Source organism: Mesitornis unicolor, unplaced genomic scaffold (genome assembly GCF_000695765.1).
Source record: "Mesitornis unicolor isolate BGI_N332 unplaced genomic scaffold, ASM69576v1 scaffold8994, whole genome shotgun sequence".
Taxonomy (NCBI): domain Eukaryota; kingdom Metazoa; phylum Chordata; class Aves; order Mesitornithiformes; family Mesitornithidae; genus Mesitornis; species Mesitornis unicolor.
In genome coordinates, this window is record NW_010178063.1 from 50,042 (window position 1) to 72,816 (window position 22,775).

Here is a 22,775-nt window from a genome sequence, read left to right on the forward strand (position 1 = left end):
AGCGTTTTCTTTTGCCAGCTTTTCTATATGCTTTCTAAACCTGCAAGAGCTTTCGCTATTCGGTATTCAAATTTCTGACACTCTATGATCTTTTTCATCTTAAAACAGAAATAGAAACTGAAACTTAAAAATGTAATCAAGTCAAGCTGTCTGCTCATCGGATCATAGCCGTGGCTTTCAAAGTTGGATTAAAATCTTGTCTACACGGCGTAGTTACGGCTTTGGAGAGCTTCGGCCTTCGCTGGGTTTCATTTCCTGCCTCAAAATTCAGTTTTACAGCACTGGGACCAAGTGAAAATGCATTTTCGGTGGTATTTTCAGTCAACACATTAAGCTTAATCTTCTGCAGTGTGTGTGTGTGTGTGAGGGAATCCTACCTTTTATATATGTCTATATACATGCCCAACTCTTTCCTATATTTCTAATGATCCACTTTGAGACGTGGCTACAGGTCCATTTCTCCCTTATTTCTGGCCGCTGGACGTGATATTTTCTCCCCGCAGGATGTTGCTTCTCCCTGAGTTTTAACTTTCCCTTCCACCGGCGTGGCGCACACACAGCACAGTCGGCTGCCTACCAAAAAGCTGCTTTTTTTCCTGCCCGAGCCTGTGTTGTTGATGCCAACACGATACTGATGCAACAAAACACGGCCCGATTTTTATGGTAATTCTCTCTTCTCCTTCGCAGTCTGCAATATTGTGAGAGTAGAAACACAACCGAGCGGTGGCAGCTCTTTGTGGGCAAAATCCTCTGACTTTTCAGTTCAAGGAAGGCTTTGGGCTGATGGCAGGATTTCTGCAATCGTTTTCAGGAAAAAAAGGCAAGAGAGAGGAAGGTAGGGATGGAGGGAACGGAGCTATCCAGCATCTTTTTCTGCTCTATAATTTTATATATCTATGTGTTTTTGCCAGCGGTTTAATTTTACATTAGAAAAGCACAAAGGAGAGTTGTGAAAATGGGGCTGCTTGTATGGATCCATAATAAAAATATCGTACCTAAACCTGGGTCACATTGCCCCATCGGTAACGCGATATATGGACTATAAGCTCACCTTTTGTTTATTCCTTAAATATTCACACATTCTTGTTATCAACACTTTTCTTTTGGTCCGTGAGACAGAATAATTCTTAATAGGGAAAATGGGCCCATTCGTCGAGATATTAGTTATTTTTTTTACTATCCTTTATTTGATGTATAAAATCCTACTTGAATTTTTGGTTCATCAGTGGTAAATTTTATACCTCTAGGTATAAATTTTAGGAGCAAGTGTAGCAGGAGAGGCTGAAAAAGGAGGGGAGGTGAAGGGTTTTGCCCTATTTGTTGAGTTTCTGATGGCTTTTCTTTGTATTTTTTGCTGGCTAATGAAGTCTTGAGCAGCTCGGAGAGGGCTCAGCGAAGTGAAATGTTTGAACCCTGATGGGCGAGCTTTGGAAAGCAGAGTAAGGCGGCTGTGCTCATTGTCGGGGAGTGGTTTAATTTGGCTTTTTGAGCAATTCTTCCTCCCTGTCCGCGCGGGGAAGTGTAGGGAGCCTCCTTGGTGATGACCTTGGCCGAGGAGCGGTCCCAGGCCCGGGTAAAGGATGGGAATGGGCACGGCCTGGGAATAGGCGCCGGGTCCCAGAAGGCCAAGTTTGTCACAATAAATAAATAACAAGGGGATGGCGGGGGATAGAGATTAATTGGGTGGCTGTACCACTGCCAATGGAGTCTCACCATATGGTGGACACAATCCTGCTCTGCTGAGGTTGGTTTACTCACCAGCGTAAAATTGCATCGAAGCAGACCAGGAGGCTTTGACCAATGCTCATCACGCAGTTTTATCTTCCCTTGCCTTTATACACAAAGTCAGGCATTGCAAAACCAGCTCTTTAGTCACCCTAAGTACCGTTGTTGTTGTTAAATTGAGTCGGAAAATACTCGGTTGAGAAACGGAGAAATAATATCTTGTTTTTCGAGAAAAAGCAAGCGAAGCAGAAGCAGAGAATAACTGGCAATATCCCTTCGAGGTGACTTTGGGGCCACTCTCACAAGTAATTTTGTAGATAATGGAGTTGAAGGCTTCCCAAGTGGTCAGCGCCGCTGCCATCGCAGTGGCTGGATTGGTGGCAATGATATTTATTGTCTGGAGAGCTCGGCCCCGTGCTTTTTACTCCTTTTAGTAGCCGTGCCCCTGAAGGTAAATCACTTAACCTCTACGTGCCTCCTTCAGCCCTGCATAGAGCGGGCATAGTTATGTTCACCTTTCCCACAGAGGGATTGTAAAGCTTAGCTTAATGTTAATAAGATGTTTTAATTTCCAGGATAAAAGGATCTTCTATAAATATACATTAGAAGTCATAATAGTTTTAATGTATGCCATTATTTTATAACAGTGCTTTTCTAGTTTTGGCCATTTTTTAGCGGCTCGAAATGGTGGCAGAATGAGTTGTTGTTAATTAAAGATTGACATTTGGGCAGGATTTAGGGAATTGTTCTATAAATTCAGACCTGTGCGCACTGAGCATGCCCGGAGCCGCGCTCACCTGCGCTTTGGGATCCTCAGCGCAGCCCTTCGGCTTTTCCAACAACTCTTGGACGCCTGCGCTGCGAAGTTTGATGGCTCCTAAATAGAACGGCTCAAATATTTCAAAGCACTTGAGATTCGTATAGTGTGGAGCAATTTAAAATTATTGTACTGCAATTAATTTTAAATAACCGAGCGCTGCATATGTCTAGAAACCCATACAGATCCAAATGGAAGCTCTCTAAAAATTGAAATGATTCAATAAATTTAAATCACTCCGAAGAAATGGATGTAAGTACTGTAAATCATTTTGTGAGGGGGATAAGCAAATTTTCTAGAAGTGAATCTGAGGGTAGAGACTCTAATTAGATTTTTTATTTTGGGGTTTATGATGATGAAATGTAGGTTAATTTATATTTCCCAGGGATACGAGGGCAACTCTTGTTGATCCATATGGTTTCTTGTAGCTCTTACATAGGCTGCTTTTTTTTTTAATTTCCCAAGATTACAGAAATTTAGCAATCCAACTTTGCACATATTTTTTTCCATTACAAATATCTTTCCCTCCAAATCCGTATAAAAAGACATGAGAAAAATATTGGTCCACAGCTAGAAATGCCAAGTGTATTTTTAAACGCAGCTAAAAAAAATATATATATATACCGCGGAATTAAAACGTTGTGCAGCCTGGAAACGAACATTTTGTGGAGCTGGGCTGCTCAATGAAAATGAATTTTTGGATGCCTGAATCACTGCTCCAGGTCCAACCTGTGTCTGTAGGTACCAAAGTGGATTATGGGCGGATGGCTTAGAGCGTGTTCTCTGTCCTCCCCTATCTCAGATGTCTAAGGAAGATGCTATCTCCCGTAGGAAGGCTGGTAAAAATATTGATGCGAGACCCATCGGAAAATAACGTCGTTTCCATTGGCTTCGGCTCAGCTCCAGCCAAATCCTCGTGCCGCTTCCTCCTCCTGCCGTGGCTCTCCTTAGCTCCAGCATTACAATTGATCCCAATGTAGCGGAGCCAGAAATTAGGAGTTAGTGCACCTTCCCTTGCCCAAAAAGACCCAAAGAGCCGGTCCCTCTTGTTGGCGCATGTCCTTCGTCCGGGGACCTGGGCACCTCCCAGCCTCCATCCATGCCCCAGCTCCCGGGGTTGGGACGCGGCACTTGGTGGACATTTATTTTGGGATTTGCTCCACGGAGGAGGTGCCGAAAGCGCGAGGGGGCCCCACCGCAGGGTCTTCCTCAAGGCCTTACCTTACTTTGAGACAGTTGTCATTATCTTTGTCTAAAGGTCACGGGTAAATTGAATCAAAGGAAAGCTGTGTGTTCCTGTCGATGCACAATGGCAGTATTGACTTTCCTAATCCAGTTTGCTGAGGGGCGAGAGAATTAAATTAGATATCTAAGCGCAGAAATTGAGAGCCTTTGAAAACAAAGATAAGGAGCCAGCCTGTATTTTCCTTTTTCCCGGGAGCTGCGGGCTGAAGATTTTGCAGGTGTGTCATCTGATCCATGGCTCGCATCGATCAAAACGGTGCCAATGCATATTTAATTAGCGAGGGGACCCTGGCTGCATTATGGCCATCATCCCCATATTGAATGGACTGTCAGACTTTCTGAATGCCTCCCCCACCCCCCCGCTTCGTTGTTTGGGGAGCTTCTGCATTTTGTCTGAGCGGCTAAAAGTTGCTTTGTTTTTAGCTGGTGATGCATACAGCACCGCTGAGGAGAATACAAACAAGTGAAGTCTTAAAGTGTTTATTTTGTCTAGGAAAAAGGGTTGAACCAATTTGAATCCTTTGGGTAATGGATTTTTTTTTTTTTTTTTTGTATCTCTCGGAATTAAAAAAGAAAAACAACCAACGCCACGGTCGCGCAATGTTTACTTTAAGAATATTTTATTATAACAAATAAAATCTGTGCTGTGGGATTTCTTAAGGAAGCCTTTGATGACGATTTGAATTAAGTAAAAATTAACGTTTGCTACTGCAAAGGAATAAACAGAAAATGTTCCAGAAATGAATCAGTAAGCAGGAATCAAAGGCTGTAAACCGTTTTAAAAACAAGCATTTAGAAGTGAATCAAATACTTGTTTGTAATATGGAGGAACAAATACGGGACGACACAGATTCCCCACATCGGAGGCTATCGCACGATAGCAGTAAATCACGTATGGGCTTGCGAGAACAAAGCGAGTTGATTTAAAATGAAACCGTTTCGATAGGGCTCGAGGATCTGGCGGCGGCTGGGTGAAGTTTCGTGCTCTCAGGAGGAGGAAAGTAAGGGAGAACGTCTAAAAAGTGAGGCCGTGGAGGTCTTTATTCGCCTCCACCTTGGTCCAGGGAAACAGATGTAAGGCGCAAAGTCTGCGCACAATGCCCGGCACCAGACTGCGGGCACATGTTGGGGTCCCATTCATGCTCCTCGGCACCGTCTCGCTGGCTGTTGTGTTCCCAGTCTGCTTACTGGGCAGCTCGGGAGCGTCTTACTGAGGAAGTAACGAGGAGGGGGTGTTTTTTTAATGGCACAAAAGTTTTGTGGCAAGGGCTCATGGGAAAATCATTTGCATACATCTTGGTACAAAGGCTGACTACTTCCTGGCTTAGACAAAGTGTTGCCTGATAAACAGACTTAACACACAAATGTCTGTCTGGAATAAACAACAGCAAGCTTTGATTTACATTTCCATTATCAAAGATAATCTCTTTCCCAGTGTACAGGAATTAAGAGTCCTCGCCTTATAAAAAAAAAACTAAAACAAAACAAAAACCAGGCTGGCACCGCAGGGATTTTACCGCTACCCGAGTGTATTCGAGAGCTGCGGGGATGGGGATGGGGCGTCCTGTACATGAAATAAAACGGGAAATCTGGTGTGGGTATGTGCCTGTGCGACGGTGAGGTGGATGATAATGAAGCACTTTGAACTCCCTATAAAAGTTGACTTGAAAGCGATGGCTGGAGTTAAGCGGAGAGCCAGGCCTTCCTTAAAAGAAACAGCAGTAGCCACCAAAATAGCCATAAATAATAATTGTAGCATATATCAGGCGATCCCGATATATTTATATTAGAAAGGATAATGAAGGGAAAGTGAGTGTAAAAAAGTCTCAGTCCTGGTGCTGGTTTCTGTTTGTAAATCCCTTAAGCTCACCACGTAGGACTGTATATAAAGGAGCATGATTTAGGTTTGGGTGGTTGTTTTTTTTTAATGTATATAAATCTTTGGTAGAATCCATGCCCAAAATTATAGATGAAAAATGTATTGCATGGACGCAACCCAGCCGTATAAATTTTTTATTACAAATAGGACTCTGAAACTTGAATAAAATATGTCAGTTTATTATACAATATTTCCACCACCCCCCCCTTTAAAACATGATACGAATGGAAAAATTTAACTGGGGCACTTTCTGCGGTGCTTCTGCAAGGTGCGGGGCCGGCGGTGGAGGCTCAGCATGGGCAGTGCCAGCGCAGCCTCGCTCATCTGGCACCGCCGCTCATTTTTTACCCTCCACGACGCGGGGATCACCTTTGCTGTTTGGAGGATGGATGCGTCTGCACCTGAATTAGCTGCTACAAAGGGAAAAAACAGTCTTGACACCCCTTAATTCAGCTTGCGCAGACCTGTGGTCACTGTAGGACTGGATTCATCTTGCCCTTTCCAGGGCATCGAGAAAGCACCGTTACCCAAAAAAGCGTCCCGTTCCTCCCAATTCAGGTAGCCATGGTTTAGAACTGGGAAGGGCCCTGACACTCCACACGAGTGTTTTTTGGTGGAGGAGTGTGTCAACTCTTTGCTGTCTGTGTCACGGGCCGCAGAATAAAACAGCGTTGTCGGTGTGCTGATGCTGGTCCTGTCCACGGGCCAGGCTTTCCTGGGAAGGTTTTATTCCTCCCAAACAATGCAACGCTCCCTTCCAGCCCCGCTTCCACGCAGCCTCAGCTGCAGCTGCAAAGGAAAATTGCGGATTTTAAAAGTCCCGAGCATCCGTCCTGGAGCCAAAAGTCCCTGAGGTCAGAGCTGCGTCCTGGCTGGAACCACCTCGGTCCCCTTGGGGTAGCGGATGCTTAGGAAACAGATCCAAAGAGGAGCAGAGAATAGGGACGTCGTAGGAAATGCTACTTTGGAAAAACTACGCTGTTTTGTTGTGGGTTTTTTCTCTTTATCCCTTAATCATAGTTGATTCGTGGAAGTAGAAGGGAAAATCGCTTCAATATGCGTTTTATCCCTTTCCCCCGTCATTAGGGTTGATACCAGATCCCCTGGAGCTTCCCTTCCCCAGGAGCCCTGATTCCGGTGTCCGCACTCATGCTAACTCGGAGAGTTCAGGGTTAAAAATTCCAACCACTAACTTTCCTCCAACTAAAAAAGCCCCCAAATAAAACCCATTGTGCTATTCAAGGTTAAGCTTCCTTAAACATAAAACTGGATTCCTTGGTGATTTTTTCATTTTTTTTTTAAATCAGCAATCTTAATAGTGGTTCCTCACTATAATATTTCCAACTCCATCTGAAATCAGTTAAATCCTCCCCTTAATAACATGCACTTTATTGTAATATACAGATTCTTTGGCTTCCTACCAGCCTTAGCTTAAGGCACCAATGAAACTCATTGCCGCAGGGGGCCGTGGATTCAAGAGGGGCTCCCATCTACTGTATATTTTGTTTTGTATGTTTTCCAATGGCTCTAATTATTGCAGGTGGTAGGATTTAACTGGCAGTGTTGTTGCTAAAGAAAATAGGCATAAAGTGTATACTGTTTTGCCGAGTGGCTATCAAATATATAGAAAAGAGAAAATCAAATGAATTGTTAAACCGCTCTATAGTAAGTGATTTTATTGATTTAATGCAAATGCTTATGAAAACGATCTTCCATTTATATCAATTATGTATGGGCAAAAATTAATTTATTCCTCCGGTCACCTGTTTGGCGAACTGACTCAGCAGGACAGACCTTCCCCCTCCCGCCGCAGCCGAGCCCGCAAAAACATGAAACATGCAGAAAACCGGGATTTTAAAGTTTCCATGTGCAAAACAACACAAAAGCCCCGACAGGAGTTCCTGCCAACTGCTGAAAAAGCAGCGAGCGAGTGGTGGAGGCTGAGCAAGGCTCTCTCTTGTCCTAGGCAAGACTGTAAAATACAACGGCTCCGATTTTGCCAATCCCTTCGCCATGTGGCAGCGCATTTATATGTACCAGTTCATCTGCGGCATCTGAATAAAATCAGGGAAGCAAAATTCTGCATATAAACATTTTGGCTAAGTGCCTTAACTCAGGCTTCTTATCTGGGGTTTCCACAAGATGCCACCTTGCATAACAATGCTGCGCGTACGCTTGCCCAGTGCGTGTTTTCGGTAGCCCCCGTTGATCTCTGCCGCCGTGTACGTTGGTTTGAATTTTACCTCAGGTTTTTTTTTTGCCCCGTGCCTGTCCATGAAGAAAAATGCTTTGTGCCTTTGTTGTCTTTTTTCTAGAAATTACTATTTAATTTCATCAGAAAGGGGGGGGGGGGGTGACAGGGAAACAGAATTAGGAAAATTGTTATCACATTCAAGAGAGTAATAAAAGAGGAAAGTTAAGATTCAGTGTGCAAACAAATGTCCAGTAGAGCCTCTCTTGTGTCACTTGCTTTGGTGGTGGAAAAACAGCCCTCCCTAAAAACAAAAGTACTTTTGTTTCCCCGAATCCAGGAGCGGCTCCGGCTCCACGCTGCCCACCGGGGCCTGCAGGGCTGCTCCGGGCTGCCAGGCCGAGGCCCAGCTCCCTCCCAGGCCTCGGCCCTCGCGCCGCTTTGCCCCAGTGTTCCAAAATTTCACCAGGAAAACATGCTCTGAGTCTCCTGTTTCTGCAGTATCTTTTTCAAATATATCATTTTTTTGTTGAATTCTGACCCTGCTTTAAACATAAAGGCCGAGCGCTGATTGAAAGGTGGCTTGCTAGAGGAAAAGCAAAAACCGAAAAAATAAGCAAAAGCCTAATGCCTGCCCTGTACAGTGAAATCCATTGAATGTTGACTTTGAATGTTAACTAAATATTTTACATTCTGAATATTTTACCTTTGTTTCTACCTTTGCGGTATTGGAAACATGAAACTTCTTGCCAAAATCTGGTGTCCGGAATATAACCACACTGTGCATGTTAGCCCGGGTCTCTCTGCTGGCACTGCTTTGAGCTTCAGTCAAAGAGAACTCAGAAGAGCAACATTTAAAACAGAATTGCAAAATTGCTCACTGAGCTTCATTGGAGAAATTATTAAAAATAATAAATAGAAAAGAGAGGAAATGGATTCTGGACACACTGGGAAAGATAACACTTTTTAGGAGAATTTCATTGCTTTTAAATAGAGGTGTCAGGACTGAAGCTTTCTTTGCTGAATATTCTGAGATTTATCAAAATTTGTTTTGTGAGCACTTTTTTTACTTGTAGTTTTTAATTTATACAAGGTTGCCCTCTAAGCTTCTGAATGCATACAGTCAGCAGGTAAAAAAAAAAATTTGAATATTTAAAATAGGCGTTTTCTTTATAGTGCTCTGCGGTAATTAAAATCTTCATTTGCTTAAAAGCAAGGAACCTTTTTAAAGCAATAAATTACCATTGCTTGACCCAAGGTCAGTAGTAGTACTGCTTCTTCCAGCACTATTAATACCTCAAAGAAAAAGAAGGGGTGGTGTTATCACTCGGTTGCAATAGATGTAAGATTTTCAATTTAATCACAGTTAAGTGTCGTGACCTTTTGATCTTGCATTGACTTCGCACTGAAATGTGGTCAAATTTCAGACAGCTAATTCTGAACCCTGCTAAGTCAAGGTGCAGTCAGAAAACAGGTTGGCCACGATTGGGGATGGTTTTGGTGCAGTCGCAAGTGGTTTCATTTTCAAAGTTTTGTTTCACAGCAAAAACTTTTTTGATGGGATCAGTAAATTGCAGAACAATTTCGGGCAGAGGGGATATCTTTCTCTATTTGTACTAATTGCAAAGCCTGTAATTTGTGGGATTTTTTTAAGAATATATTTTCACACGGGTCGATTTTTTCTGAAATTCACAGGGATAGAAATAATTAAGAGGGAAAATAGTATTCGACTAAAGCTTCTAGTAAGAATAATTTTTGAACCAAAGAGCGATCATCTTCACATAAAGTAGAGTTAATAAAGTGTAAAAAATGCAAACTGCTCATATTTACACATATCCTTTTCTAAGTCGTTTTATTATTTTAGGCAAATGAATTGTGTTCGATGGAGAGCGTTAGCTGGGACTTTGGAGGGAAGTTCTCGAGCAGCTCATCCAGTGTCTGCTCTCATTTGTTTCAGTGGTCTCGTAGTACGGTAACCGCTGCGAAAGCATGACAGAAATCAGCTCCTTTATCAGTTTTGCAGATTTTTGTTCCAGAAATGTGTAGACAACGACCTCCACGACTTTGTGGGGTTGCTTAGTTACCTTTCTGTCCCTGCTCGAAAATATGTTTTGAGACTTTACTATGTGTTGGATTAAGGCTCTGGTTTGTATACAACATAGAGGCTGCATTATAAAAACCATGTAGGAGAGTAGTTTAAATATGCCTTCTCTAACAAGAAGGATTCTCAGAGCTTAATTTATGCTCACGCACACCCCAAGCACTCTGTGGAGTGCCGTCAACAAAATTCCCCTATTTTTTTCTAGCAAAAATCTTACCTAAGCACGGGACTTTTGCATTATCATGTCCTAGTGCCACACTCCTGTCCTTAGTTTGTGCTCTCAGCCTTTGGAGGAAGTCTGGCGCCTCTGATCTATTTTCCACAGCAGACCCTGTAATTTTTGGCTGTATTTTATGTTTTTCAGATTCAAGTCAATCTGAAAGTCCCAGCCAGCCAAGTGAAGCTGATATTAAGGACCAGCCAGAAAATGGTAAGTTCTTACCTGCTGCTCCTGCTTTGGGATGTTAAAACAGCCCATATTTATAAACATTTTTTTCCCTGTGTCGAATACAAAAAGATTATTCAGAATAATTGGCACGTGATAGCTACAGTTAGGTTATGTACTCTCCTAATAGTTTAAATGCTGCTGTTTCACAAATCTAAAGTAGCATTTGTTTCTCCAGTGCTGGAGAGAGACCTTTCTTTTTTTCCCCCCTTTCAAAATAATTTTAATTAGGGAGATGCCATGAAGAGCCTGCTGTATGCAAGCCTTATCCTTATTCCTCCGTAGCAAAGCTTCCTGTCCCTGGGCCGTGAGTCATGACCCTCCAGGGGTGTGTGCTTCACCGCTTGCATTTTATCTCTGTTCTTTTACCTGCATTTGCTTTAGCGATGCTCTCACACGACCCAGTGAAGTACCTGACTTTCGGTATGCGGCCAGCCATCCTTTTAGGGACCAGGATCTCAGATAGTCCTGCGAAACACAAAATGATTGCTTTGAAAGACGCTTCTGCAGACCCATCCTCTACCGCCCAAATCTGCTCAACCAAAATGGAGCGCCAGCGCTCCCAAAAATTGGAGTTTCAAGGCAGGACTGTGCACCTATAGACACCTATACTGGCGTTGTCTGTTGTATTTTGTTGGTGGTGTGCTTTAAAGGTTGTAGGTGCTATGGGTAAGCAGGGCGGGGAGGCTCTACTGCAGCTTGTTGCTCCTTCTCTCTGTATTCAGAATATCGTGGTGTAGGATGGCAGCAGCTCAGGCTTATTCGGAAGTGGCAGCAGGGCTGTGAATGTTGGCAATACCGAGATTCTGTGGACTGGGACAGTTTCAAAGTAGAAGCCATGGCTTCTGCTGCATCAATGGCTTGCATTGAATAAAGCAGCCTGGAAAAAAACACTTGATAATAGGGAATTTCTGTAGGGACTGTGCGTGAAAGGATGTATATATATATGTGTGTGTGTGTGTGTATGTGTGTGTGTGTGTATGTGTGTATATATATCTATGTACAGCTTCTCTTCCTGTTTAAGTGAAGTAGAGCTCAACGATTTTTGTTGGCCCATTGGTAACTGAGTTTTGTTTTACTACTTGTATTTAGGACTGAACAATAGTGTCTCCCATAGTGAAAGGGATTATTATTAAGAGTTTTTCTTGACTTTTCTTTTATCTATAACCAGGAGTTTTTTAAAAGACCTAAATGTAGATGGGGATCTGCTGTACAGGGCACTACTGTGCATACACAGGAAAGAAGAATTTGTGTGAAGGGTTTATGTCTAAAACCTGTCACCATTTTTGGGACATCTAAATCCATCTCATGTAGAAATGTTGTATCTATGATAATACACCTGTGGTTGCCCTTTCACTGCTTGTGCCTCAAATCCCTGCAGCTTTGCATGTGTTCAGTTTGAGTTTTAGGGACTTTATTAGCAACTGAACAAGTTGGAGTGAGGAAGAATGGCTGCATCCAGATCTGGATTGCATTTGGATCAGGGTTTAAATGGCAGATAAAATTAAGGGAAAAAGAAGAGGTTTAGGTACATAAAAACTTGAAAATATGAGCTGATGTTGCAGGACACAGAACATAGGGCTTATTCTGCCGGTAAGATTTTGGCTATTGGGGCTCTTGTAGTTTCCTCCCACTGAAATATGAAAAGGTTTCATATTTTGATAGATTTTGTGCTGCTCGTCTCTAAACATTCCGTCTTAAAACGTTTCTGTTGTTTCTGAAAGGCAGTGCCTAATTTCCCTTATCAATCCTGTTCACAGAAATTCTAATTTGTAGCCAAAGGATTGCGAGGTTAAGAGAAGAACTGACTAAACTGTGATTTTTGTTCTGCCAATTCTGCTATTTTTTTTTTGGTGGGGAATATGTTGCCTATGCTTATTAAATCATATTTTAATTTAGAATGTATTAGGCACCAGGCATGTTATTATTTCGTGTTTAGATAATATTCTTTCACAGCTATTAAACCTGCAGTTTCTCAGGCTGAAGAAAGCCTGGTACTCAACGACCGCCCTAAAAAGCAGCAATGCCAGTGTTTAATAATGTAAAATCTGTAAGAGCCGAGTGAAATGAAACCTCTCCGATTTGGAGCCTGAGTAGAACAAGCTTTTAGTGAATGCTGGAAACTTTGCTGGCGACCTGCAAAAGGTACTTTTTTTCTTTTAATAAAAGGATTTTTTCTTATTTTCTCAGTTTTAGTAAAGGGTTTTCCCCCCCCCTACCGCAGCAGAAGCCTCCCAAGCGCTTCTGTGCCCTTTGCAGCCCCTGTGGGGGAGCTTTGCTGTATGCACCCCCCATGGCAATTTGGCGGCCCTGAAGAGGCTGCTCCCCCCAACCACGCAGCCCCCGGCCCGCAGTGCAGATGAGTGCAGATCCGCAGCCCTTATCTCCTGGCCGGGAGGATGAAAGCAGAACTGCAGGCTTGAGAGGATGACAGACTGCATGCACAGGAACGGACACCATCAATCACATTAACGGCCTGGTGCTACCTTTGCTCCAGACCCACTTCCACGGGGCCGGATCCGAATCCCGATGGGAGCCTCCTAAGTGATTTTACTGAGAGTGGGAATGAGCCCACACAGAGAGGAATTTCATTTTATTTTGAAATCAAAGAGTATTGTGAATAATCTTATTCCCCCTGGCACTAGCAGCAGAGCGGCCAGATCGAGGGCAGGTTTGGAAGCGTTTTGCATGCGTTTCTGGAAGGCACAAAGAGGCGTATCGATTAAGTACTACCTTTTACATGCATGCATTCCTTCATTTTAAAAAAATAAATCTTTAAAGGCCTTGTGAGGGTTATACAGCCTCTCTACTTGCCTGTTAATATCCTTTCTGTTCCACTCCATAAATTGTGGAGCTATTTATTATACACATATATTTTGCATACCTTGAGTAATGTAGGTTCAAAAGGGTCAACTATACAGCCCTGAAAAAGAAGGCCTCCTACTGCAGATTTTAATTTATCATTTTAAATTGTTTGTGGTATTTTGGAAAGCCTGTACGTCTAACCTTCGTTAAAGTGAAGTTCATGGGGGAAAAAAAAAGCTTTTCTTTCTTAGAGCCACTCCTTTTTTCTCGTAGGCTTTACAGTTGCATTTTCTGGAGCAGAATCAGAGACGATGGTGACATCTTCTGCTCGTGGTGGTGGCTTTAACCCCAACTCAGCCTTCACTAAGTCAGAGGAGTTTTCAGGCAGTCACCTGGTCACTACTGTGAAAATTGAGAGAAATATTAAGGATTTTATTGTTTTCTAGAGATATCCAGCATGGCGGTCATGAAAAGCAGATGTGCGGGTGAGACAGGTTATGCACACATGGTCCAAGGTCCAGATATCTTCTCCTGGACCCAAGGGGACGCCGACATGCAACCCCACAGTGTGCACGGTGCTTGTGCAGCTCCCTTTGCGTGGGAAAGAGCTTTTTGGGGAGGCAAAACCCCCAGATTTTGTCTGTTTGTGATGTGGATAAGGAAATTTGTAGGAGGGATGATGAAAGGGAGCAGCAGCTTCATTGGAAAGGCAGAAGCATGTTCCGATGTCCTGATATTTTGCTCAAATGAGGGGGGTTTTTTTCTGCCCGGCTGGGTGGAACACCCCGGTGGAAAATTCCCCACTTTTGTAGTTGCCTAATGGTATGTAAAAGCTTCGTTTCAGCTGGCACTGCAAAGCAATTTTGCAATTCACGCAATCAAAAAAAAAAAAAGAAAAAGAAAAAAAGTTATTGATTTTAAAAGCGTGTTAAAGGCGCCGGTGTGGTGGTGTATTTGATAAACAAGCCAGTTTTCAGTGAACTGAGGATGACAAAATGGGCAGCCTGCGTGCCTGGGGATCAGCAACAACTGAATCCCCGGCTCAGCACTGCCGTGGACGCTCTCGGGGCTTTTATTCTCCCTTTCAGTGGTGGAAACGGCTATCGGGTAGATTTTCTTTCTGTCAGCGGGATTACTTTCAACTTGTGTAGGAAAACTTTGTCTGCAGAGTGGGGATGTTTGTGATTGGAGCTTCGTCGAATATTAAAAGTCGCATCTTGGAGGGGTTTAACTGTGGGGAAAGGGAAGGAGGAGGTAACACGAACTGGTGAATAATTGTGGTACAACCATCAGTAAAGGGGTGTCAGGCATCCAGCGGGCGGCGGTTGTGTCGGATGTGGTGGCACTGGCAAATTAATAACGGCAGCGGGAAGGTGCGCACCGAGGGCGCTGTGCAGAGCAGAAGGTGCTGTGTCATTTGGGACGGACCTCTGGTGTCTGTCCAACACGCGCTACTGCTGTTGGATAACTCAAATAACTCACCGCTTTAATTGTCGATCAGCAAATTCTTCTTTAAAGAAGTTGGTAAATGCTCCCATTTCAAGTGAGCAAGGCAGCAGGCACTGTTACAGCTGATGGCAAATGTGTGCCAAACTCATTGCTCAGACAGTTTCTGTAAGGGGAGAGGTATTTATCTAAAAAATAAAAAATGTTTAATGCACAAACCAAATGCTTTTTAGTTTTAATGTATTCTTGCCGCTTTGAGCTGCAAGTACCTTACCAGCACTGCAGGAAATGAAAGGCACATTGTTCTTTGTAACACTAAAAAAAAAAAAAAAAGAAAGAAAAAAGGAAAACAATGATGTACCGTAACTCACAGAACTCGTTTTTCAGCCCTGCAGTAATTACACTGGACTTGTACATATCATCAGCTGTGAATTCTTTGCTTAAGTAGGGCTGGACTCGAGTATTAAACCTGTAAAAAAGTCTTTAAGTGTATGCTTACTTTTCCATGCCCAGAAACATAAAGGAAGAAATTCAGGTCTTCCAGCTGTGGAGGAAAAGAGAAGGCAATGGCGGGAAGGAGACGTTTCCTTTTCTGGAGGCAGGGCTGGCCATGGTGGGCATCACACAGCTTTGGTGAAAGGAAGGAGGGGATTTTGTGCAACCTGGTTAAATGGGAAAGCAGCTTGTGGAGCGACCTGCCTGCCTGCCCCAACGGGCTGGGGTTGCTGGTCCCAAAACCTGGTGGTCTGGTTTGGTGCAGTGAGGTGGCCTCAGCCAGTGGATCTGGGGGGTTCAGGGCACTAAACCGAGGGTTCGGCACATCTCTCAGGTGCAGAGTGGATTATGGCTGTTCTTTGGGGTTGTCCCCACCACTCAACTACACTGAAAGTCCAAAGGTAGCTGAGAGCCCTCCAAATCTCCAACAGCCAAATTCGTAACTGGTGAACCCAGACCACCTTCCCAGGCCATCCCTGCTCCTCAGGCCATGCCGAGCCCATCCCCACCACTCCAGGTGGGGTCCGGCTGCATCTGAGCTCGATGCCAGCCAGGTTTACACTGACCAAAGAGGCACTGCAAGGACTGGAGGTGTCTCTGGGTCACCCGTCCTTGGATGATTCCCACCTGGGGAGTGCATAGACATGAGCACCTCTCCAAACACACAACACTGAAACCAGTGCTGTTAGAAAGTGCATCGTCCTAGGCGGCTGACATTCCCGAAACACCTCATTTGCAGCAGATAACCAAGCCTTGCAGAGAAAGTTTTCTCTCAGTTACAGTCGCAAATACAGCAACGGCAGCTTTTATTAGTGTTCTTGTTCATGCCATCATTTGCATCAGAATCTTATAAATGCAAGAAGACTCTCCTCTCTTGTTTACAGAGCAACACTGAGGAGTTATCACAGCCTGAGGGACTAATCTAAAATTAACTTTGCTTTAGAAAAAGCCTAAAAAAAAAAAAAAAAGCCCATAGCATTTTCAATAAGGAATCTCATCGCTGGCGCTGAACCCAAAGCTCCTGGCGATGTCAGCTTGTTTGCACCTTTGCAACTTGCCAGGCCCAAATTCGGAGTGGATTTGCACCCTTGCGGATCTCGTTGTCTGCAGGGAGCGGTGATGGGGAGCTTTGTCCAGGCTTGAAAGCTGTGGCCGAAGCCCTGGTGGGACTGAACTCTCCTGTCTTCCATGCACTGGACAGAGCTGGTTGTTGACCCTAACAGCACCCGTCAGCCGACAAAGGTCTGGTGAGGCCCAACCTGGGCTTCCTCACCCCTGAGACAGAGCACGTGTGGGCAGTTCTGGGAGCCAGCGTTTCCCCAGGAAACAAAAGCAGATATGTCTGGTTATAAAGTTAACTCGGGTGTGATTTAGTCTTGCATTTTTTTCATCTTATTTCATTACAGATAGCTTCCAACAAGACCTAGAAATGCAGCATTTTAATCCTAGTAGTCTAGAATTGAAACTTTATGGCATTCAGTTGTATTTCCCAGCCAGTTTCATTACTGTCATGAAGAAGTGTTGGAATAATTAGGAAAGAAAACACCATTTCCCCCTTTAGTACCATATTTTCATTGAGATTTGCAGTCAAAGTCAAAAGATTTTGTGGTTCAGATTGTGAGGCCCCGTTGCAGCTTTCCCAGGATTTAGTGGGCCCTGTGCTGGGCTCAGGATTTCTCCTGCTTATCAGCAGCAGGCGCTCTCTGGAGGGGACCCTGCGACGGCAGCAGCGGAGGGTGGTGACTGTCAATCGGCCGAGATACGCAGTTGTCAGCCGGGGTCAGTCCTCCAGCCGAGGCCGAGGCCGAGCAAGAGCCTGTCTCATCAGTGACCTGCGGCGTTTGAGACTCAGAGATTGACAGGGGACTTGGATTTTCGCTGCTGCCAACCATTAACCTTCACAAGCAACGCGTTCCCACACAAAATTCATCCAAGGCGAGGATGACAGGAAATATTCAAAGCATGAAATGAATGCTTGTAGCATGACAAAGCAGCGCTTGAAAGACATGAAACGTTCATTACGCTTGGAGAGGCCAAATGCTGCAAAGGGAAGGAGAAATCAAAATGTGGCTAGGGTCTATATTTTTATTTCTCCGTGCGCGGCTACAGGAAAAAGACGATGAACCTTTCCAGTGGATAAGGTGCATAAATACAGCTGCGATTATCCCAAGTCATTTCAAAGTAGGTTTTTATTCTGTCGCTCCATTCCTTTCCGTGTATATTTATCCACGAGATAACAGCCAGGGCCATTGAGAGGGCAGCTTGGAAATGGGCTGCCCCATGCCTCCTCCAGGCGTGTTTTCCCCCTTTCTCAGCAGGACCAAGGCTTTGCTTTGCCCCCCAGGTTGTTGCCCCCTCCTCTGCCCCTTGCCAGCCCCTTCTACCTACATCCAACCTTGAGGTGTTGAGAGATGCCTCCATGTGAACTTTAGCTGGTCCTCCTAGGGTCCTGGGAAGGACATTGCCATAAGCAATCCCAAATTTTCACTACAAATAGGTTTTTAGTTCATACATCTTCTTGAGAGACTTGCTGCTTAATTAACAGCCGAGAGTTGTGTCCACACACAACTCGGACCATAGTCTGGAGGATACCTTTGAACACCACCAAGAAGCTTAGGGCACTTAGGGAAAAAAGTTTATTTGTGGTATGAGCATCCTTTTCATTTTCTAGGGAGTTTATTAGTGGGAAGGGAATGCCATGCCAAGGCCTAACTTGCAAAACAAACCCCAAACCTGTTTGTCTTTCGGCGTAAGAATTTCCTAACGCCTGTAATGTAAGACAAAGGGAAAATTTTACTTGCAGGAAAATTGTCTTCCACAATAACCGAGAAAAAAAAAAACACAAAACGCCCACACCAGAGCAGCGAGATCCAAAATGTGAACTTTCTACGCCTCCCCAACCTTCTAGGTTAGGCTTCCAACCAAGTGATCTTTTATTATCAACATGCTATACCCTTGACATAATTTGGCGCAGTAAAGCTTCTTCTGGTGAACTCGTGATTTCATTTACTAGATCTGATGAAAGTTCTGTGAACCACGGTAAAATGTGATAATTAGTAGTTTAATTCTTGTAGGGTGTGCGCATTAATTGAATAGGCTTGAACTATAAATACGGAGCCCGTGGATAAAAGCACACGCTGAAATCAGCCGCTTATCCGAAGTATTCATTACATCACATCTATTTAGGTGGTGTCTCTGGTGGCTGTTGAAGTGAGTGGGATCGCAACAGCCGAATCCTGGCTGCCTCGCGCTGCTCTCCTGCGTTCAGAAGTGCTGCCTGGCCAAAATTGTGCCCTTTGTGGCCAAACCACTGGAAGTTCAAGGTGTGCCAAGGGACTTGAACCATGGGGGACCTTCACCAGCTCATCTGCAGCCTGGCACTGCAGGACAAACCTTATTTTCCTCCTATTTACACCGTATTTGGGACCATCAGCACCCAAGCCTCTGCTGCCCCAGCCAGGGCTTGGTCCATTCGGCCACGAATGTCAGAGCTGCGATAAGGGATGGTGCTGGTGTGTTCTTGTGTTCTGAATTCCTGACCAGAGCAGGAGGTATTCTGTTGACTCCAGGCCTTGCCAAGTACATGTATATACTATGAAAATGTATGGTGTTACTTCACACCTTCCTCTGGTTTCTGTATGTGGTGCAGATGAATCATACCTGGCTTTACAGGTACAAGGTGATTTTCATTCAGATGCATTCCAGTCTTCATCCTCATATGTGGTTTGCACACTCAGAGAAAAATCTATATATCTGCATATACGGCAGATTCGTGGGTTAATCAGGTGCTTTCCGAGTGGCCTTGATTTTGTAAGGCTGAAGTTGTGTACACAAGCAAAGAGGTGCACATGAGGAGCAATACACAGCTCTGTTGGACTTGCTATAGCCAAGGGAGAGCACTTCGGTGAGACCAGGCTGCCAGAAAAATCACTTGTGGAGCTAATCAGATGCTATTTTCTAATTGCAGACAGTGCTTTTTAATTGCAAATGTTGCTAGATAGGAAATGGAAAGAAAGTTTAGGGTGACTCTAAAGAAAATCCCCTCCGGAGCCTGGCCCTAGTGCGACTGAGATGGAAAAATACCAGATCGGTTTCTTGGAAAGTGAGAAGGAGACTTTTATTTGCAGTGGTTTGCAAATATTTTCCCAGGAGCGAGGTAGCGAATGTGGCAAAAGGGGGCAGGAGGAAGGTGAGGCGAGCGAGCCACGCGTGTAAATACGCTCCTTTAACTCTGCTGCTGTTATCTGCACGCAGAGGCACCACGAGTTGTTTACAGCAGTTCGTGTTATTCGTTTCTGCTCCGCTTTCTCCCCTCAGTGCCGTATCTTCAATCCTACAACTCTTTTTTCTGGGTTGTGACAGTGTCCGGGTGGATTCTGGCGGCGAGGTGGTGGGAAGGTGCCAGTCGATTAAATGTGCTGCTTGCTACGTGCGTTTCATGTCTGCAACCTTAATATTTTTGTTAACCACTGCTGCAAGCGAAGAAAATGCTGGAGTTTGACGGTTGGGAGTTAGTGCCGAGGGTGTGCAGGAAACGGGATCATCCCTCTGCCTTCTCCCCCTCCTGCCAACACCCAGTGATTTATAAAATGCCTCCACATTCTTGAGTGAGTTCACACCATCACCTTCAGACACTGCACTGAGGAGCGGGTGGGAAACACAGATCTGATAGCTGGTATTTTGCTCCAAAAAAAAAGAGAGCCAAAGAGGGCTGATTAAATTTAAAGGAGAAAAGTTTCCTGCTGTGCCCCAGAGTAAATCCGTAGTCAGTGAAGCACTGTGTAGTAAACAAGCGATGTACGTGGGTTTTATTATCATACGCTGCCATTGTTTTCCATTTTCATGAGGTTCAATTAATGTAATCATTGTAGAGTGTCTCTAATCATCACCTCCCGCCCTCCTTCACTCGCACTTGAAGCCAGGACCCGGCACCTCGCTCCCATCCCTGTTATTTTTCTACTTCTGTTCCTTAACATCGTATCAGTAACAGGAGGCTCTCTGACAGCTGCAACCCCATCTGAAAACCCGCTGGTGCTTGGGGCTTGTCCCCACCTGCCCAGCTTTGCAGCGCAGACCCCCTGCCATCCTCCCACATGTTCTTACCTCAAAGTCCTTAAAAATCAGGGGATTCACTTTGAGGACATTTCCGATAGCAGACTGCAGAGAGCCAGCCGCGTCCCCACGCCGTGCCAAGGGGAGCCAATTTTACCGTACAGCAGAGCGTGCCATAGCTCAAGCTGCGGGAGGACGGGAAGAGGAGATGGAGGAGATGGACGGCAGCTCCACGGACTGAGGTTTTGAGGCAGGAGGGGCACCCCACAGATTCTGGGGAGGGAAGGCATCGAGCAATGACATGGTAGTGGCCCACGGCTCAATTTAAAGCAATAAAAAAAGGGGCTGGAAAAGTTATGACAGCCCGAGCTAACGGCTGAGGAGTGGGGCAGCCCAGTGTCGGGAATCCAGATTTCTGTCTGTCACGGCCATGAAGGATGCGCTTACAGCAGGACAGGGAGGAGAGAGAAGTAAAGATCGTGCTGTGTACAATATAAATGTAAGTTGTTATTACTACTATTGCCATGTCAGCCGTAAACTGTTCCCACGAGAACAGAGATGCAGCATCATTGAAGAAGAATGTCTTACTGTGAAATGGGCAGCAGAAACACTGTGGCATTATCTGCCGGGTAATGAATTTACCTTGGTGACAGATCATTATTCCCTCCTGCAAATGAACCAGATGAAGGACAGGGACACAAGGATAACTCAGCAATGCTTGTAGTTTACAGTCTGAATTTAAAAGAAACAAACAAAAGTAGATATAAATGTAAGGATAAAAAAGCAAGGCATGACAAGAGAGATTTCCTGTGGCAAGATACGGGGAGGAAAGCACAATTTCAGGTTTATGCTAACACGGTGTATGGACTAAGGCTTGGATTTCATCCCACCTATCATTAGGCTTTAAAATGAGGCACCAGATACGAGCCTAAAATCCTCTCTCTCCCTCTGTAACCAGTGGAGATACTGGAGCTGCTGGGAACTCTTCTCCCTCTGTTGAACCTCAGGCAGGTTTAAAACTGAGATGCTGCAGCTTGATGCTGTAAATGCTCTGGACCTGAGGTTCTGCTGCTCGAGGAAGTCTCCCACCCCTCTCTTGCTCATCCCAGAAAGCCAGAGTAGACCAAAAAAGATGGATCTAGCAGGGCAGGCGGACTTGGTTGCATGGTTTCTTCAGGGTAGAAGTTATCTGCTGCCCACGTGTGCTTTCTTCCCTTTTCTGTTTTTCTCTTGACTTGGACAAAATGGGAGTTTCTTAGATAAATGATCACTTTAGAGAAGTGTTTATGCGCTCTGTGGAAGAATGCGTCTGGGGATGGGCATACTGGCAGCGAGAGCTTCCTCCTCAGCTCTTCCAGCGAGGTTTTGTTCTGCACTGCCCAAATGAAGCCATTATTCAAAAGTTAAAATGTTCTGTTCCATTTCTTGTTTTCATTCCTTCATGCGCCTGGGGACTGAACTTCTGTGAAAAAGAGCCCATTCTCACAGGATGTCTTGCCTAATTTTGCAGACAAGAGAGGTTCAGCTATTCCAATTGCAATGAGATAAGGATCTGAAATGTTGGGAGCGCATCCATCCCGAGTTGAACTCTTGAGTCGTCCAAAATCCATCCATCATTATTTTGTCCTTTATTTCTGTATTGCAGTAATGCAGGCGAAGAAGAAGCAGGGAAGAGATGGATGTTTACGCATTATAAACCGTAGTGGATGGGTTTCCTTTTCACCCGAGTTGCTTTAGTTTAATGTAAAGGTCCCTGAGGTCCTTTTCCATTTTCACTCTTGACTGTCGCTCATCAGCGAAACCTTCGAAACCCTCAAAATATCCTCATAATGAGTGAATTCGGAGGCCCTCTTTGGGCTACAGTCTGCAGATTACACAGAGAAAATAAACTTAGTCTATGTTCTGGCCTAACCTTGGCCTGAACCTGAGGAAGTGAATGTCCCATCACACCAACATGTGTCTGTAGAAGAACAGCAAACACCAACGGGGGTCACTGCCCCTCTCTGTCGTGCGATCCAAAGCCAGGAGTCTGGATTTTCGGGCCGCCTGCCCGAGTACTTGTTAATAAATGTCCATTCTTAGTCTGTGGAGGAATGCAGACAGGGCATCCTGCCCTACCAAACACAAACTTGCAATCAAACAGAGCCTCGGCCATCGCGCGTTGTTCTGCTGCTGGTCCCCACATCCAGCAGCCTCTTCCCGCTGGACTTAGGCAGTGTTGGTGGGTCTGGGGGGGTATAACAGCCTTCTGGAGAGAAAACCCAAGCAATACAGTAGATAGGACCATAAGGAAATAGAGAAACGTGGTTTGCATGGGGTTTATTGTGAATTAAAGTTTGTCAGCAGAGGAGTTGTAAGAAGCAGCTCTGAAGGGAGAGGAAGGCCCAGGGGGGAAGGTGGAGCTGGCTGAGTGACTTCACTTCCATGCCCAGCGTCTGTATTTTCATTTATACAATCTAATCTTCAGCAGATATTTCCACAGTAAATTTCAAAACAAAACAAAACAACCCCTCTCTTTTATTTTATAGCCCTCTAATTCTGTGTCCAGAGGGCTTCGGACTCCCCTGGTTCAGC

The 22,775-nt window shown here is 44.7% G+C and overlaps 1 protein-coding gene across 1 annotated transcript in view; it reads left to right on the forward strand.

Annotated features, from left to right (window-relative positions):
• The window catches only part of NFIA (nuclear factor I/A), a gene marked incomplete at its 3' end in the record, with an annotated part of 115,735 nt that overhangs the window by 24,397 nt on the left and 68,563 nt on the right, over positions 1–22,775 (forward strand). Inside the window, exon 4 of the mRNA XM_010182319.1 lies at positions 10,323–10,388. Coding sequence (XP_010180621.1) covers positions 10,323–10,388 — 66 coding nt within the window. The remainder of the gene's footprint in view (positions 1–10,322; positions 10,389–22,775) is intronic.